The sequence below is a fragment of the Dermacentor albipictus genome, chromosome 4 (assembly GCF_038994185.2).
Source record: "Dermacentor albipictus isolate Rhodes 1998 colony chromosome 4, USDA_Dalb.pri_finalv2, whole genome shotgun sequence".
NCBI classification, from domain to species: Eukaryota; Metazoa; Arthropoda; class Arachnida; order Ixodida; family Ixodidae; genus Dermacentor; species Dermacentor albipictus.
In genome coordinates this window covers 2,109,168-2,127,917 of record NC_091824.1, presented here as the reverse complement: position 1 = coordinate 2,127,917, position 18,750 = coordinate 2,109,168, and the positions used below count along the sequence as shown (strand labels likewise).

Genomic DNA, 18,750 nt, shown 5'->3' with positions numbered 1-18,750 from the left:
ATTTCTTCCGCGTAAATCGCAGTCGTCTCATTAGGTAGCTGCACCCGGGTTTCTAATAGCGCTTGGGCTCGTTCTCGGCGTACGACGCTTGCGAATGTCTGCAGGAAGCCGCTTCGGAAAAGTTCCCAGGTCGTTAAGGTGGCTTCTCGGTTCTCGAACCAGGTCCTGGCCGCGTTTTCCAAAGCGAAGAAGACATATCGCAGTTTGTCGTCGCTGTTCCAGTTGTTAAAGGTAGCGACTCTCTCGTACGTCTCAAACCAGCTTTCCGGGACATCGAAAGTTGAACCGCGGAACGTCGGAGGCTCCCTGGGCTGCTGCAGCACGACGGGTGACGCTGGGGCTGCCATTGGCGTGGACTTGGCGGCCATCTTCCTGGTCGTCTCAGGTCCGGAGCTACGTAGATGTTGTCCTTGCGTTCCGGGCTTGGATCACGGCTTGTCGGGGGCGTCCGGTACATGAACCAAAAGCACCTCCACCAGATGTCACGTGGTCGTGACGTCAAAGAACACGGTACCAATACTGTGAAAGGCAAAAACTAGCTTTTATTGGGCGAACCTGTGCCCACAAAACAGGCTGCGCTTAAAGCACAACGAGAGCGGCGAACACAGTCGGCGATCGTCGTAAATTTGATCAGCGGGTCAAGCGCGTCGGCTTTTATAGAGCAGTCATCGAATGTTCCAGACTATTCGTTCGGACCCGCGTGCCTTCCACAAAGTTCTACAGCATTCGCGTCAGGTGATGAAATCAGATAACATAACGTTCGGCGACAACAGACAGCGGATAGAAGCATCGATAACGTTCCAGAAACTCCGGATACATACAGGCGCGTCCCACGCTGTGCGATTACATTTGTTAGGCTGCGAAACGTGGTTGCCCGATAAAGATAAGTACAGGTATCAATATGATAGAATCGCAATAAAAGAAACATGGCTAAACGAAGGTGAGAACTAAATATACCTGGATATGTGATGTCACAGCCGAGAGCGCATGCCACATATTGCGGTGGAGTAGCCATGTTTATCAGGAACGAGCTGAGTTTCCAGCGTCTAAGTGATATCTCGAGCACTCAACAATCTGCGGAAACACTATTTGCGACAACTGAATGTGTGGCCATAGCTGGTGGAGTATATTGCCCCCCGAGCTCAAGCGTAGATGACTTCATATCCGTCACGGAAAGTGTGCTGATTCAATGTGTAACCTTGCATTCCCAGTTCGTGGATGATTCGCATCAGTGCCATGACTACTTGTTCCTCCTACAATCATTTATTCTTAGAAATGTTATAACTGAACAAACATGATTCTGTGAAAATTCTGCCACACTTATTGATCACATGCTGTGCAATTGCTGATCACCACCCGACTTTTCTTTTCATGCCACAATCATACTTACATCATACTCGTAAAAACGTTGCTCCCGAGATATCACACACGCGTTAATTATTCGCACGTATGCACCCTCTTGCAACGCATTATGTTCGAAACGCTGTATAACGATGATGTGCAAGTAGAATGTGATAACTATATTTGCAGAATCACGAATGCAATAAAGCAGCCATAGTATACGTGCACACAACGTAGGTATAATCACGCCATATGTCCTCGGATAACAATACCTATTCTAGCACTACTGAAGAAAAAGATTACTATTAAAATAAGCGGAAGGTAAACAAAACAAATGAATATTACAAGGCTCAATTTAAGTACTTCAGAAATCAGTCAGTTGGGCTAACGCGTAAATCTAAACGGGCATATTATGCACGCCTCGTTGCCCGTTCCGACACAAAACAAACATGGCAAATAGTCACAGAAGTGACAGGGCTCGATAACAAAAAGAAAATTCTCCCTGAGATCGTCACAAATAGCCTTACAAATGATTTTAATGATTACTTTGGTACGATTGGCGAAAACAGTAAGAAAAAATTTAGTAATGCACGGCCCGCCACTTATGTTGAAGAAAGAAAAAACAGATTTAGCTTTCAGGCCGTAAAAGAAGAGCTGGGGAAGTCTGCTGTAAAAATCTACAGTTAACCAAAGCCACAAGAATAGATGGTATAAAAGCTAGGGTACTAAAAGACAATCCAGATATCTTGAGTGCCCCACTTTGTCATCTCTTAAACCATTCATTAAATGCGAATTCATATCCAGATGCATTGAGAATGGCCAAAGTACCAATAAACAACACGGGCGACCATAATATTCCAAGCAGCTACAGACCGATATCCGTATTGAGTATAGTAAACAATACCTTTGAAAAATTAATCGCTCAACAGCTGAAGAACTTCCTTAGCAAGAATAACGTAATTTGCCCGGAACACCATGGTTTCGTCACAGGGAAATCCACATCAACGGTGGTGCTTCCTTTATCTCAAATACTGAACTCTACCCTCAACCATTAAAAGATTGTTATTGGAACATATATCGACATAAAAAGGGCGTTTGATAACATTTGTCAGTCGGCACTAGTGAAAAAACTGAAGTGTTATGGTACTATCGATCACGCTCATGACTTTTTTCCCGTTATCACACATCGCAAAAGCAGAATGTACTAATTAATGATTTTTTATCCCAATCTAGGAATGTCACATGTGGTGTGCTGCTAGGATCCATATCGGGTCCCATTGTATTTTCTCTATACGTTAATAATTTCCCGTGAATTCTACAATCATCTAAGGCCCTAATGTATGGGGACGATAATGTAATTTTATTAACAAGTAGTTCACTTGACACCTTACAATATACTGTATCCAATGAACTACTAGCTATTTCAATGTGGTTCCCTGAAAATTAATGATTACTAAATGCCGATAAAAGGAAATACGTTATTTTCCATTCACGAATGAAAACTCGTCTACGTTTCAATTAGCATATCATTAAACAATAAAACCATTGAATGTGTTCCGACTATTAAGTATCCAGGCATTATATTTGACAGTAACCTTAAGTGGACAGACCAAATCAATGCCGTTTGCAAAAAGTTGTCATTCAACTGTTACACTCTCATACGAGCACGTCAATACTTTTATTTGACATGGCTACGGATATTATATTTTAGCCTATTTCACTGCCACCTTAGCTATTGTTGCGAGTCGTGGGGCGAAACCTACATAACGTACCTTACACTGCTATTCCAATTACAAAAACGAGCTGTTCGTGCGATTACTTCATCCTCGGTGCGTAATCCCTCTAATCCTCTATTTCAGAGGCTGCGTATACTGTCGTTTACTGATATACGAGACTACAAGATTTCGTGCTTAGTAAATAAGATAATAAACACAAACACACCTCTGCCGCGTGTCACGTTTCCGTCGTTAAACACAAGGAATGCACGCAATGCTAATCTCGATCTCCCTTTATGTTCAAATGTGTACGGCGAAAGATTAATGAAATTCCCTGGTGTTAAGCTGTAGAACAATTCGCCTCTTCAAATAAAACTCGCATGAAATTTCGACATTACATGCAAATGTCACTTATCTTACCAAGCACGTTCTTGAGCTTTGTTTTTGTTTTCTTTGTTTTTAGCGCAGTTCTGTGATTATAAATAGTATTTACCTCTTATGCATGATACTTTCGCTATATCATTTTGTATAAGACTGCTAATTATTGCAATAGATTTTTTGTATTGGGCCCATCACTAGCCGCTTTAGGCTATGGGACCAAATACCTTTGTACACACTTTTCACATTATTGCGTAACAAAATTCCCTTCTGATTTCATTTGATTTGAAAAAGAGACCGGCTTGGCTTGATTCTTCCTTTGTATGCTGCGCTGTACCAGTTTTAGACCGTGTGTAGCATAAGGTGTTTGCTGAAGTCTGGAGCATTTAGAACGGGTTGCTGTGACAACAGCTCTTTTAGTCGTATAACGGCCTCTTCGTGCGGTGTCTGCCAATTCAGCCGGTTTGGAGAGCCCTTCTTCGTAAGCTCGGTAAGTGGATGGGCAAGCTCAGCGCAAGCGTAGTTTGGAATAATGTCCCGGTAATATCCCGGGAGTTCTAAGAAGGCTCTAAGCTCGTTCGTTTCAGGTCATTTTGCAGCGTTGATCCTGCCAGCTGTGTCTTGGAAGGACTGTAGAGCGCCTTATCCTACCACATGGCCCAAGAAGCATGTTGTTGAGGAGCCGATTTCACTGTTCTTGAGTTTTATTTGTTAGTTTGGCTGTGCGCACTCTGTGAAACAAGCAATTTAAACTGTTCAAATGCTCCTCCAATCTTTCTGTGGCCACAAGAACGCCATCGAAGTAATAGTAAACATAGGGTATGTCTCCTACAACCCTCCTCATCAATCGGTTGAAGACCGCAGGTGCTGTCTTAATGCCAAAAGGCAAGTACTGAAATTGGTATAATGTAGAGTCGCATGGAAATGCAGTGGCTTCTTTGGACTCACGGGCCATTAGTACTTGCCAGTATCCTTTTTTGAAGCCAAATTTAGAAAAATATTGACTTCCAGTGAGCTTGGCAAACATCATCCCTGTTCTCGGAATGGGCTCGCAGTCGGGAACTACAGCTTGATTAAGTAGTCGAAAGTCTATGCCGAGGCGCACTGTGCCGTCCTTTTCGACCACGAGAATGGGTGCCTGATATGCTGAATTTGACTTTTCTATGATGCCTTACTTAGCATTGTTGCGTCGGCTGGCGCTCATGTTAATAAGAGCACTCTGCGCTAAGTGTTAAAAGCAGAGTGCCACTCGCTAGCGGTGCCCTTTTCTTGCCCGAGCTCTAACCCAAAAGCATTGGTTCATAAACGTCGTTGAACCGGATCGTGTCTGATCCTTTTCGGCACGTCGGGCGCAAAACGTAACACTTGTCGTCGAAGATGGGATTTTGAAGAGTTGCGCAGCGTCAAGGAAGGCAAGTGCTATCGGCATTCAGTCTGGGTTCAGTATCAACGATTGAAGAGTGCTGCTTTTTCTTTTCTTCGCTGACTGATACCATGAACGAAAAAGCCAGTGCCCTTTCGACGCAGTTTGCCGTTCAGCTAGGCCAGATGAAACAATCCGACGTTTTTACGTATGACTGGGCGTCTTACGAAGAATGACTAACTTGGTTTCTAATCGTCAACTGAGTTCCCGAAGGTGAAAGAGTACATGCATTCCAGAGCATCATCGGCCCCAGTACCTACAGTCTTCTGAAATCGCTGGTTGCCCCGGAGCTGCTTTCAGCTAAGAGTTTCTAGGTACTAAAGAAGACCCTGGGGGACCATCTGGGGGACCGTATATTCCACGTGCATACTGCAGGCCAGTCACATTGTCCTCGGGCCTTGCGTTTTGAAACTTCTCTCCGTATCCCTCGGCAATGCACCAAAACCTGCTTAAGGAGAGTAGCCTGCAGCTGGTCGTCGTCTAGGGCTGCATTCGAATCAAGCCGTCCTATGACCGTCTATGATTCGCCTGTCAGGCAGATGCTGAGGGAGAGTGACGATTTTTCACGGGGCCATTCTTGACTTGTTGCCACTCGCTCAAAACGTTGCAAGTAGGCGTCTAAATAATCCCGGGCTTTCTTAACCGGGGGGGGGGGGGGTGTTAACTTATGCGTTTGAATAGCTCAGGAGCCGCCCTGGTACCCGTCTTTTTAGCAGTCTTTTCCTGGAGCTCGATCTTAAGATTGCGCACTCGTTCTTCCACTTCCAATGATAGCCGCTCTTGTTCTGCTTGCGCTTTCACGTCTTCCCGATGTTGGGCGCGCTGGTCGCGGTCCCTCACAATATGTGTATCAACCCAGCGCTTTAACTCCGCTCCTGCCATTCCTCTTTCCCTATAACATACAGCCGCTCAATCTCCATGGCCTCTCCTGTGCGTTTGCAAATCCTGGCAGGCTCGCCAAAATTGTGATAGGAGCATGTGTGCGCAGGACTCAAACACACCGGGATGGCACAATGAACGCAGAGAAGATTTAATGACACGGGGACGGCACTAGAGTAGCGTACACGATAACACACCCGATTCACTTCAGGTGTGTCTGTCGCTTAGGTAGTCCTGCAGAGCGTCTATGTAGGAAGACGTCTGATCGCTTGTTGGTATCACACACTCACGGTACGAAGAGCAGCAACGGTGAATCCCGAGCAGCGGGTGGCGCAGGGCTTGAGGTCAGGGCGGAGGCCCGGCACACGACGAGCCACTCGCGTGACAGCTGGGTCGGGACGTCTGCACACCACAGGGCAGCCCATTCAGAAGGCTTGGCTGCACCGAAACTTGCTGACGCCGGATACTTGCATAGCACTGGAGCAGTCCGGTTCAGCCCAAAAACAGCCCGCCCTGTTCTGCCAGCACACCCAGGAACACCGGCGTTGGGTAGACGGACTGCTCCGCTTTTTCGGCACGAAAGGCGAGGCCAGGGAACTTAGGTAGTCCGCATGGCTGCCCCCTCAGCCCTGAAATCGGCCTTTTTCTTCCTCTTTGTTTATCGCCGCCCCACAGCAGTCACGCGCATTCGGCCGCGCATTTCAAATAGTGTAAACTTTTATAATAGTTACCTAACACTGCAGAGGGCACGAATTACGGCAGCAAGCACGGTACAGCGTCCTTTCATTGTAATGTAGGCGCATGCGCATCCAACATGCTCTGTGAGCTCATCATACGCAAGCAATCTTTCATTTCCGGACAAGAAGTCATCCAAATTCGGGTATGAACACTGCTTCCAAAGCCTAAAGAAAAAATGTTCAGTGGGCACGGCGGACCATCGACGAGTATGTGGCTTAAACAGTTCTACTACCTCGTGCAGGTGCTTCTTCATGGCCTGGCCGTATCAACGATACCACAACTGCCACAGCCTCACCAGTCTTCAAGAAATGCAATCGACCACCCTTGTCTACCCAAATTCGCCACGTGCATTTGAACCACAACTACGACACCGATGCCACGTCACTGCTTTTAAGACACCAGTACTTCACTGTTTTGGGACGCGTCACTTGAGCTTGAGGCGCCACCTATTCTTCACGTGACGTCGACGCATCAGTTTCTAAGGGAACAGCTCCAGACCTACACTTTCAATGGGCACGGCGGACCATCAACGAGTATGTGGCTTAAACCGTTCTGCTACCTAGTGCAGGTGCTTGCTCGTGGCCTGGCCGGATCAACGATACCACAACTGCCAGAGCCTAATCAGCCTTCAAGAAAAGCAATCGACCATCCCTATCTGACAAACTTCGCCATGTGCACTTGGACCCCAACTACGACACTGCGGCCACGTCACTGCTTTCATGACGCCAATCCTTCGCTGTTTTGGGACGCGTCACTTGTGGCGCCACCTATTCTTCATGTGACATCGACGAATCAATTTATAAGGAAACAGCTCCAGACCTACACTTTCAGTAAGCATGGCGGACCATTGGTGAGTTTGTGGCTTAAGCCATTCTGCTACCTCGTGCAGGTTACTAGCTGCTATAGCACGATTAGATGTGATTGTCGCGGTTTTTCGGTCTTGATCACAACGAAGGCACCAAATAAAACAACGAGCGAAGCAAGGAGACACGAGACAACCACGTAGGCGCTTCGCTGGTTGTCCCGTGTCTCCTCCCTTCGTCCATGGTTTATTTGGCGCCTTTCTTGCAATCATTGCTAACCAACTCGCCCACCAGCACGTGCTCAGTTACTTTTGGTCTCGCATGACATCATTCTGTTTCACAATCTGCACCAGGTTGTAAAACAGCCAACGGGCACCAACCATACTTGACCTCGTTTTCGTAAGTCGTTCGTTAAAAAACTATTTTGTTTTGTTTGAACCTGGAATTTCTGATCATAGTCTGGTCTATTTTCTTGTTCTTTGGAAGTGCTTAGCACCAAAAAATGTAAAACAACCACTGTTAAAGATTTTTCTTGTGCCAGAGACGAAAGTGTCTTGGATTATCTTCAACAATGTCTTCATAACTTTCATGGTAACAAGGCTACTGTGTTTTGGGATAAACTTAAATAACTTATCCCTCACTGCCTTAGCACCTTTATTCCCAATGAAACTAAAAAAACTTCCAAGACTACTCCCTGGATAAGGAGAGAGATCTTGCACCTTAAAAGAGAAGTTAAGCACTTAAGACGACAATGTGTCTCACGTGTTGCAATTTGCGAAAACCAAAATAAACAAAACCAAGAAGTACGGCAAGCTAAGCGCTGCTATTTTCACCATACATTGCCAATTTTCATCAAAACGTCACCCCCCAAATTTTTGACTTTTCTAACCGCAAAAGCCAAGTCAATTGACCGGATTGTTAACGAGGGCCATGTGATTGTCGAAAAACAACGTATCGCAGATTACTTTAATAATTATTTTCAGAGTCTTCAAATTTCGATGATGGTATAAACCTTAATCGCATGTCATGTAACTCGAGCTTCGATATTGTTTCGCAACCGGGTGTAGGGGTGATGTTGCTGAACCTCAAAGCTAAGTCATCTCCAGGACCAGAAAACATACCGAACGCTTTTCTGCGCAGGTATGCTGAAGCGTTAGCTCCTTTTCTTGTTGTTATCTTTCGTTCTTCGTTGTCTTCAGCTAATCTTCCTACAGACTGGCTAACTGCACGTCTGCACCCTAGTAACTAGTTATCGTCTGATATCACTAATTTCATCATGTTGGAAGGTAATCGCACATATTATAGCTGATGAAATAACCAAATTCCGAAGTGACAACAACGTACTGTCTCCTCATAAGCATGGTTTCCTGAAGGGTTTCTCTACTGTAACACAATTAACCACAATTATTCACAGCTTTGCACGTGCTCATAACAAATCAAGCCAACGTGACGTAATATTTTTAGACTTTAAGAAAGTGGTTGAGTTCAGTTCACTTGAGTTTTATCTCCTTGAAGACCCCTTCGCTAGGCGTATTACATAAGGGGCGGGTACAGTTCATAATGCAATCATAAACACAGGTATACAGAAAAATTTGTATAAGAAAGCTACATTTTCACAAGTGCATAAAAACAGAAAGAATAAGGCGTGAAAAAGCAGGTTGTTGATTAGCCAACAAAGATACATTTTCGAAAAACGATGTCGGGCAACTGATTGCAGCGAATTGTCCTCACAATACCTTGTTCCTCACAATAAATTTATAGAAAAATACAGTCGACAGACTTTCCAGCCTATAATATTAACTGGGTGGCGACTTATCTGTCTAATCTCAAGCAGCGTGTCTCAATTGATAATTACTGTTCTAACGAACTTTCAGTAACCTGTAGAGTACCTCAATGTAGCGTGCTCGGACCTTTACTATTTCTAATATACATATACGACATCACTAACGAAATTCGCCATCCTGTTCAAATTGGACTATTCGCTGACGATTGTGTAAACGAGGTTACTTGCCGCGAAGATCAATTAATGCTTAACTCTGACCTTCAAAACATTCTGTGCTGGTGCAGTCGGTGGGGCATGGAATTGAACAGAGAAAAAACTGTTTACATGTCCATAACAAAAAAGGTTGTTTGTCTATCCCCTCGGTTCTGAACCGCTGACCAAAGTCAGCCAATATAAATATCTTGGAATCACGATAACCAATGACTTCACCTGGAATAGCAACATTTCTAACGCATCTAACTCGTCTTTCAGGAAGCTTTGTCTCCTCGGGCACAAATAAAAGCGCGCTCCCTCTGGTACTAGATTACTGGCTTACACTTCACTCATCCGACCGAAACTAGAATATGTATGCATTTTGTGGGATCCCTATAAGAAAATTAACGTTAACGCTTTAGAGATGGTCCAACGTAACGCTGTCAGGTTTATTTTTTTCTGAATATAGACTGAGTGACTCTCCTACTAGCCTAATGAATCAACATAATATTCGAACGCTACAGCTACGTAGGAATATACAACGACTGAAATTTCTTTTCTGACCTAAAAACAACTTTTCGTTTCTCCACCCACAGGCTTATGTTAAACCACTTATAGCGCATCGAACACGGCATCGTCACGCTGATTCTTTAACTCTATATAACACCCGAAGAAAGGCGTCAGGCAGGGAGATACGATCTCTCCAATGCTATTCACAGCGTGTTTACAGGAGGTATTCAGAGACCTGGATTGGGAAGAAATGGGGATAAAAGTTAATGGAGAATACCTTAGTAACTTGCGATTCGCTGATGATATTGCCTTGCTTAGTAACTCAGGGGACCAACTGCAATGCATGCTCACTGACCTCGAGAGACAAAGCAGAAGAGTGGGTCTAAAAATTAATCTGCAGAAAACTAAAGTAATGTTTAACAGTCTCGGAAGAGAACAGCAATTTACAATAGGCAGCGAGGCACTGGAATTCGTAAGGGAATACATCTACTTAGGGCAGGTAGTGACTGCGGATCCGGATCATGAGACGGAAATAACCAGAAGAATAAGAATGGGCTGGGGTGCGTTTGGCAGGCATTCTCAGATCATGAACAGCAGGTTGCCATTATCCCTCAAGAGAAAAGTGTATAATAGCTGTGTCTTAGCAGTACTTACCTACGGGGCAGAAACCTGGAGGCTTACGAAAAGGGTTCTACTCAAATTGAGGACGACGCAACGAGCTATGGAAAGAAGAATGATAGGTGTAACGTTAAGGGATAAGAAAAGAACAGATTGGGTGAGGGAACAAACGCGAGTTAATGACATCTTAGTTGAAATCAAGAAAAAGAAATGGGCATGGGCAGGACATGTAATGAGGAGGGAAGATAACCGATGGTCATTAAGGGTTACGGACTGGATTCCAAGGGAAGGGAAGCGTGGCAGGGGGCGGCAGAAAGTTAGGTGGGCGGATGAGATTAAGAAGTTTGCAGGGATGGCATGGCCACAATTAGTACATGACCGGGGTTGTTGGAGAAATATGGGAGAGGCCTTTGCCCTGCAGTAGGCGTAACCAGGCTGATGATGATGATGATGAACACGCGAACTAACCTCTATAAGTTTTCCTTCTTCCCGCGCACTGTAAAAGATTGGAACACTCTGCCATTATTAGAATTTATAAACACCGATTCTATTGAACGCATGTGTCTTTAACGTTAACGGTATTGCTTTGTCGGCAAGCTTTGTTACGGTTTTCTTTTTCTTTTTTTTTTGACACGTGAATTTTGTTTGATGCATTCCACATCTTCTTTATTCTATTGTTTTCAGTATTATTACTTCAGTATCGCGATAATGGTTGCAAGTGCTCATATATGCTTGTGATATTATTCTAAAATATTTGTCAAGTTGTATTCCTTTAGTGTACCTTCTATTAACTTATGTAGTCGTCGCTTTCTTTTTTTTCTGATCATTACATATATTGCATTACTTTTGTATTTCTTTTTCATGTGTGTATGTATATATGCAGGGTGGCTCCGTTAACTTGGACTAAGATTTTAAATATACCCAAGAGCTCTAGAGAAATTCTACCAACTGCATAGTAGCCGTATTCACATGCACCCATGGCCAGCATTTTTTTTTCATCACGAAGTATTACTTATTTAATTACCTTTAATTAGTGAACTATTTATTTATTGCTTTAATCGCAAACATATCAATTACAATGTTGTAGGGCACTTCAAGTAACCTCCGAACCGCCATTTAGTGCTGAGCTTTGTCTTGTTGGTTTTTCTGAGAAAAAATAAAAGCGCGCGAAACATCCAAAATACGAAATAGATACGCGCTCGCGCGCCACTACTCAAGCGCTCCCAAGCGAATAACCACGGATACACGGTTTAACTAGCCGTGACAGCTTTACACAGGGCGTCACGCTATGTGATGGTCGTGACATCAAGAGAACACACCGCTGACGCATTGATAAGCGTAGCAGAGCCTTGTAATATCTTTCAATGGTTGCTTGTAGGTGCTTGAGTAGCAGCGTGCGAGTGCTCATCTATTTCGTATTTTGCGTATTTCGAGAGTTTTTGTTTTTTCTTGTAAATAACAACGAGGAGCACTTAAGCACGAAATAAGTGCGTGATTCGGAGGTCATTTAAGGTGTCCTACCACACTGTAATTAGTATTGTCACGTGGTGGTGACGTGAAGAACACAGTAGCAATACTGTGATAGACAAAACTAACTTTTATTGGGCGAACCTGTGCCCACAAAACAGGCTACACTTATAGCACAAGGATAGCGGCGAACACGGTCGGCGATCGTCGAAAAATCTGATCAGCGGTTCAAGCGCGTCGGCTTTTATACACAATCGTCGAATGTTCCAGACTAATCGTTGGGACCCGCGTGCCTTCCATAAAGTTCTACATCTTTCGCGTCAGGCGAATAAATCAGATAACACAAGGTTCGGCAACAACAGACTGCGGATAGAAGCATCGATAACTTTCCAGAAACTTCGGATACATGCAAGCGCGTCCCGCGCTGTGCGATAAGATTTGTTAGGCGGTGAAACCTGGTCGCCCGATAAATATAAATACACGTGTCAGTATGTTTCCGATTCAAGCAATAATCAGAAAGGTCATTAATTAAAACTAATTAAGTAATTAATACTTCGTGACGAAAAATATACTGGCTGTAAGTACATATGACTGCCGCTACTACGCAGTTGTTCCGATTTCTCTAGAGTTCTTGGGGTTTTTTTGAAAATCTTGGTCCAGGTTAACTGGGACACCCTGTATATACGTGTATAAGTAAATATTTATGTATTCTGCCCTCTTGCTTGGGTCCCTACTTGGGCCTGCAGTACTGTATAAATATCTATATCGACTATTTTTAAGCGCATTCAGTGTATTTACTTTTCACCATGATTTTTTCTTTATCATTACATTTCTGTACCACTCCTGCACGGGCCGTGAAGGGCCTGCAGTATATTCAAATAAAAAAATTACATAATGGCTAAGAATTTCACTGTGACGCAATGCACCACCAAATACGGCTAACATAGCGTTACATCCCGTCGAGAGAGATTGCTAAGGGGAACACTGACTTCACTTTATTTTGGGACGCCAAGAACACGGCACAACAGTGCAAACTGCAATGCTAACGTCAATAAACAGCTGTCAAATGCAGCCGACAACGCAGCTGCAAGAGATCTTATCGACGCTGATGTTGCCTACGCGTCTCAATGTGCTCTATATGCAATAAGCACAAGTGCTACACCCTTTATAACCGACTCACATTGTCGCGGCTTTATCAATCATCATGGCCAAGCAAGAACGTCGTTACAAGACGTGCTGAAGCAATGCAACTGAGCCCGTCAGCGGCCATCGTGGTGCCTTTCGCACGCCCGACGTGTGCCAACAATAAAATATGACACTTAAAATCACTTACCTGTGTGGCCATCTATCGTCTATTCCTTCCTATTCTCAGAGTGAAATCCCAAATGCAACAGAAACCACATCCGCACACCGCCCTTTGCGGCCGCTCTCCACTTCGTACTTTTGTGCCGGAGAAATGCACCCCGTCGTGTAGGAGCGATGAAAGGTGGTAAGCAACAACACCACTAAAACTTCTGTGTATGTGTGTGTGTGTGTTTGCGATTCCCCTATTAATAATGTTCAAACAGCTTTACCTATGATGATATTCTGTAACTGCCGGTGAGAGTGGGCAGTGTATTTTCATTATATTCTCTGCGTGTTGATTTTGCACTATTAACATGTTCAGTTTCCCTCCACATGAAATTACGCACGGATCTCCGTATTTCAAAGACACAGCTCGCGTCCGTTTTACTTAGAATGTCGCTGTTTTTCATGAAACACAACGGTCTACGTAGTTTTTACGTAAGGTTTGACCATAAAATTACGGACGTGTTTTACATGTAGTCGGAGCCCTATGTGGAGTCAAATGCCAAGGTTTTTCTCAGAAATTGTCTAATCATGTGGAAATAAATTATACATTAACAGAGAGATACGAAAGGCAGAGAGGTTTATCTCAGCCTAATCATCTTCTATTCTAGCGCGTTGTGCTGTTTTCTGTGTTGTTTTATCACACTTTTGTTCGGTGTAATTATGCGCAGTCTGCATTGATTGGTGATACTGTCACGTGCGCACTGTTTTGCTTTTGGCCGGTGACCATTTATACCAGAAAATCACTGTTATAGCGGGGCGCAAGACTCAAAATTGTCCTGCGCTATCGGGATAGCATGTTATATAAAGGTCCGGTTTCCGTTTGAGCAGTGTGTTGTCCTTAAATACCTTCATGAGAAAAATGAACAATATGTATCATCGCCTTTGACATACGTCGATGTGCGTGATATGCTATTGCTAAACTAATAACGTAAATTGAAATAAAGAAGCACTGATTGCGTGGAGCATTATTTTGGCGGGCATTCTGCATATTTGTAGTTGTAGCTTGGTGGTTGCTGCGGCAAAGCACCATCAGTCAACTAAATTTATTTCAAACGTTGTGTCATCCTTCGGGCTTTGCAGTGGGAACCTGCCTGCCGGTGTACGGCCAGCGCGAAGGTGAGACGTGCCAGCAGGACGCAGACTGTGAGCGAGGGCTGAGCTGCCTGCAGGCCGGACCAGGGGGCACTCGGCGCGTCTGCCAGCAGCGCAGCAGGGAGATGCGCAAGAAGCAATTCAGTGAGGCGCTTTCTCGTTTCCACCGCGCCGGCCGTTCGCAAACGATGCCTAGTGGAGAGGACACAGATGGACAAGAAAAGCGCTGCATGTAACGCAGTGTGTCTTTATTTTATATATAAGCACCTTCCACCATGGGGCATTCTGTACGGGGCATGGTATAGTACATACATGCATAAAGACTACTACTATGAGTATGCATAAACTACTATGAGATCTTAATGATGCAGTAAAGTTTCGTTCGTTCTCTGTCCTCGCTTCACCGTTGGAACTTGAAGCTTCTCGGACGATGATCGGCAGTTGTTGATCAAAAGCAGGCAGGAAACGATGAGGTCAGATGTACAAGAAATATTTATAGGCAAACTTTTCTATATACATGGCAGGTAAAACAAATACATTACAAACTTGAACAATTGAGAAATAAAGTCTCACTCTTCTACTGTCTCAATGACTGTTAGAACCCAGACTCGTTTTAACGTACATAGTACGGAGGCTCACTGATCTGTCAGCAATCCTGATTTCAGCCAAGTCTGATGGACGGCATGTCGTCCCGATTTTTATAGCCCAAATATACAAAGAAAAAAAAGGCGGTAGGGCCGTTGGCCCGTCCCACAGGTTCAGGTGCCAATCAGAGTCAACCGTTTGTTAAGCCACAACCCACAGGGATGGGCTTACTCTTAAAAATAAACATATTGGAAAACAAAGCTCTTTTCCTTCTTCGCCAAAACTCCGTTGCCCTCTCATTTCTCCGTAGTTAGTGACGGGCTCAGCAAAACACGCCAGGCTCGAACAAGTTATCGCTAGACCGTTTCAAATCCCAACGGCGTCTAGGCCGCAAATTTCTCGGAAGCAGGGGCATCGACACCACGAAGTGCCGCTGTACTCAAAGTTTGGCCGTGTGGGAGACGGATGGCCCTCCTTGTCCTTCAAACTTATTGTCTACAAGACAAAGTTCTCCGAGTGCGTGTTTCCAAGACGCAGTCGTCCAAATGCACTTTTTACGTGTGCACCGCATTCCTACAGCGTGCACGGTAAGCTGGCCTTCGACACCACACAGGCAGTCGCACCCAACAACAAGGCTGGCGATTGCGTTCCGGACGCGTAGAAGATTAGGTCTATGCTCACTGCATGCGGCACGGGGTCAGAGTTGCTAAGTCCTTCTTAACCTCGGCGGCGCCTCAAATTAGTCAGGCACTCGGGCGCCAGACCCACAATACCTTGTACAGCGGTCCGTTTCAAGGCTGGTCTGTGTGACCGTCGGCAGACTGCCAACACCATGCGCACAATACCGATTTCCCGGAATCGGCACTCGCCCGCCTGGCGCCTGCCGCGACGCGTCACCCAACACCGCGCGGTCCGTGACCCTACATAACACAGAAACGGTTGCCCCGCTGACATGGGGGGGGGGAGCGAACCCCCTCTCTATACACACAGCATGTGGCCGATTCGTGACACTTAAGAACACGAACAATCAGAGCGACCTTACAGATGCTATCATACTCACGCCCACAAGATATCGCACTCCATGGTAAAAGTGGCAATCGCCGTGAGTTTCTAACAGCAGGTAACTGCCTCACAGCACCTCTAAATTTGCTGTTCGCACATTGTGTACAGAGCTGATAAAACTTAAGCAGACTCTAAACCAATTGCCATGTACATAACTGCGTAATGCGAAACATCCTCGGATTGGATGGAGTGGTTTTCAGTTATCCCATATGTGTTCTGCATCTAACGGTCACTGCTCTTGCCACCTTTGTATCCCACGGGTATGTATATATTTACAGATACTGGAAGCCCTTCTCGGGCCCGTGCAGGAGTGGATACTGAGAATACAAACAAGAGAAGCAAATATAAGCAAATTACTTGACATAATTGCAAACTTATAATACGTACAAAAGTGAAAAAAAATACATGGCAATGCCTGGACATAGATAACATAAATGCATACTCGAACAAGGGAATATTATCAACTCGGAGGGTACTCCACTTGGACGCGAATTTCAACAAAAATTGATATTACTAATACAGTGCACAAATGATTCCCACGAGGAGGAGTTCACTGCCTCCTAAGATAACGTATTGCAATAATAAATTTAATAAATTGCGTGAGGAAATACCAAGAACTATATATATACATATATATATATATATATATATATATATATATATATATGTGTGTGTGTGTGTGTGTGTGTGTGTGTGTGTGTGTGTGTGTGTGTGTGTGTGTGTGTGTGTGTGTATGTAGATATATCATAGGAAGCAAACAAACACTCACACCAAGGACAACACTGGGGAAATTAAAAAGAAACGATACGTTATTGGAAATTAAAGTGGATGAAAAAGCAACTTGCCGAAGGTGGCAACCGAACCACCCACAATTTCGCGCTGATTACATAACGAGGGTCTCGAATCCGGCAACATCGATGCCTTCAGGTAGCATATGTGCGTTTATTGACCAGTGACCTTCACCCAAAAAGATCACGTTCTCGTGACGCCTGCGGCAAGAAGGACGTTCCATGTCCGCCGCCAAGGTCTGTGAGTGGTGGCACTGGCTAACACTCCAAGGGTTCTACTAGGACACATAAATACCCAAGAAAGTGGATGGGAAAACAGCGCCGCGGTAGCTCAATTGGTAGAGCATCGCACGCGAAATGCGGAGGTTGTGGGTTCGGTGCCCACCTGCGGCAAGTTGTTTTTTAATCCACTTGTATTTCCATTTATTTATTGTTTCTTTATTTCATTTATTAAGCACAAGTAATTTCTCCTATGTTTTGCTAGGTGTCAGTGTTTGTTGGCTTCTTATGGTATGACTAATAAAAATCGGGCCCCTCGGTTGACCCCCTTTCTTCTCTTTGATTACATAACGGGGGTCTCGAATCCGGCAACATCGATGCCTTCAGGTAGCATATGTGGGTTTATTGACCAGTGGCCTTCACCCAAAAAGATCACGTTCTCGGGACGCTTGCGGCAAGAAGACGTTCCACGTCCGCCGCAGACGTCTGTGAGTGGTGGTGCTGGCTAACACTGCCAGGGTTCTACTAGGACACATAAATGCCCAAGAAATTGGATGGGAAAATACCGCCGCGGCAGCTCAATTGGTAGAGCATCGTACGTGAAATGCGAAGGTTGTGGGTTCGGTTCCCACCTGTGGCAAGTTGTTTTTAGAGCGCAGCTCTTTGGCGTCCGTTCCTGGGTTTCGCGTCGTCGTCGTCGGCGTTGTCGTCGGCCTCGTAACCAGCTCGCCGACGAATCTGCTGCTCCGCCGCCGCGCATGCGCGCTGTCGGCTCTCCGGGCGAGGGAGGATGATGGAAGGGAGGAGGAGAGACTGTGAAGGAGGGCTGGCTACACAAATGGCTCTTTGGCGTCCGTTCCTGGGTTTCGCGTCGTCGTCGGCGTCGTCGTCGGCGTTGTCGTCGGCCTCGTAACCAGCTCGCCGACGAATCTGCTCCGCCGCCGCGCATGCGCGCTGTCGGCTCTCCGGGCGAGGGAGGATGATGGAAGGGAGGAGGAGAGAATGTGGAGGAGGGCTGGCTACACAAATGGCTCTTTGGCGTCCGTTCCTGGGTTTCGCGTCGTCGTCGGCGTTATCGTCGGCCTCGTAACCAGCTTCGCCCCCCTTTCATCCCCCCAGCGCTAGCAGCGACCGACTGATACCGCTTTCGTGAGTCCGCTACCGCGCTTACGAAAGACGTCGTGCACTTCCTCCAACTCGCATTAACCGCCCATCGATCCACACCGATGTTAGTAGTGGGGGACTTTAATGTTGACATAAAGACAGACAGCAATTTCCTAACACTTATGCGGGAGAACATCCCGTTCCTCTCGCTCGTAACGCGTCCCACGGCTGTGACAACCTCGCGAGGCACTTGTATAGATCTCGTCTTTGAGAATCAAGCATTGGTGTACCAAGTCGAACATATATCAGTCTATTTCTCCGACCATAAAGCTTCCTTCATGACTGTCAAGAACTGTTAGTGGAGTCTTTGTTAAAGGAATACGTGTGAAAAATAAAAAAAAAATTCTGTGATAGCGCATACATGTGTTGCTCGATTTCTTTGCCTCAATCTATCGAAAAGGTGAAACAGCTTATTTGCTGCGCTCAAATTTCGCATTAGGAAGTAACGTAATCGTCGGTAATTTTTTCATCCACATTTATTTCCATTAATTTTCGTTTCATTATTTCATTTATTAAGCACAAGTAATTTCCCCTATGTTGTCCTTGGTGTCAGTGTTTCTTGGCTTCTTATGATATGACTAATAAAAATTGGGCCCTTCGGTTGACCACCTTTCTTCTCGTTGATTACATAACGGGGGTCTCG

General features: G+C 45.2%; 1 protein-coding gene and 1 non-coding gene across 2 annotated transcripts in view; both read left to right on the top strand.

The window, feature by feature from the left end:
• The window catches only part of spab (space blanket), a 280,941-nt gene that overhangs the window by 154,858 nt on the left and 107,333 nt on the right, over positions 1–18,750 (top strand). The window contains exon 3 of the mRNA XM_065444047.1: positions 14,278–14,433. Within this exon, the coding sequence (XP_065300119.1) occupies positions 14,278–14,433 (156 nt within the window). The remainder of the gene's footprint in view (positions 1–14,277; positions 14,434–18,750) is intronic.
• On the top strand, positions 17,511–17,583 carry TRNAS-UGA (transfer RNA serine (anticodon UGA)). The gene has a single exon. It is a non-coding gene; the product is annotated as a tRNA-Ser (tRNA).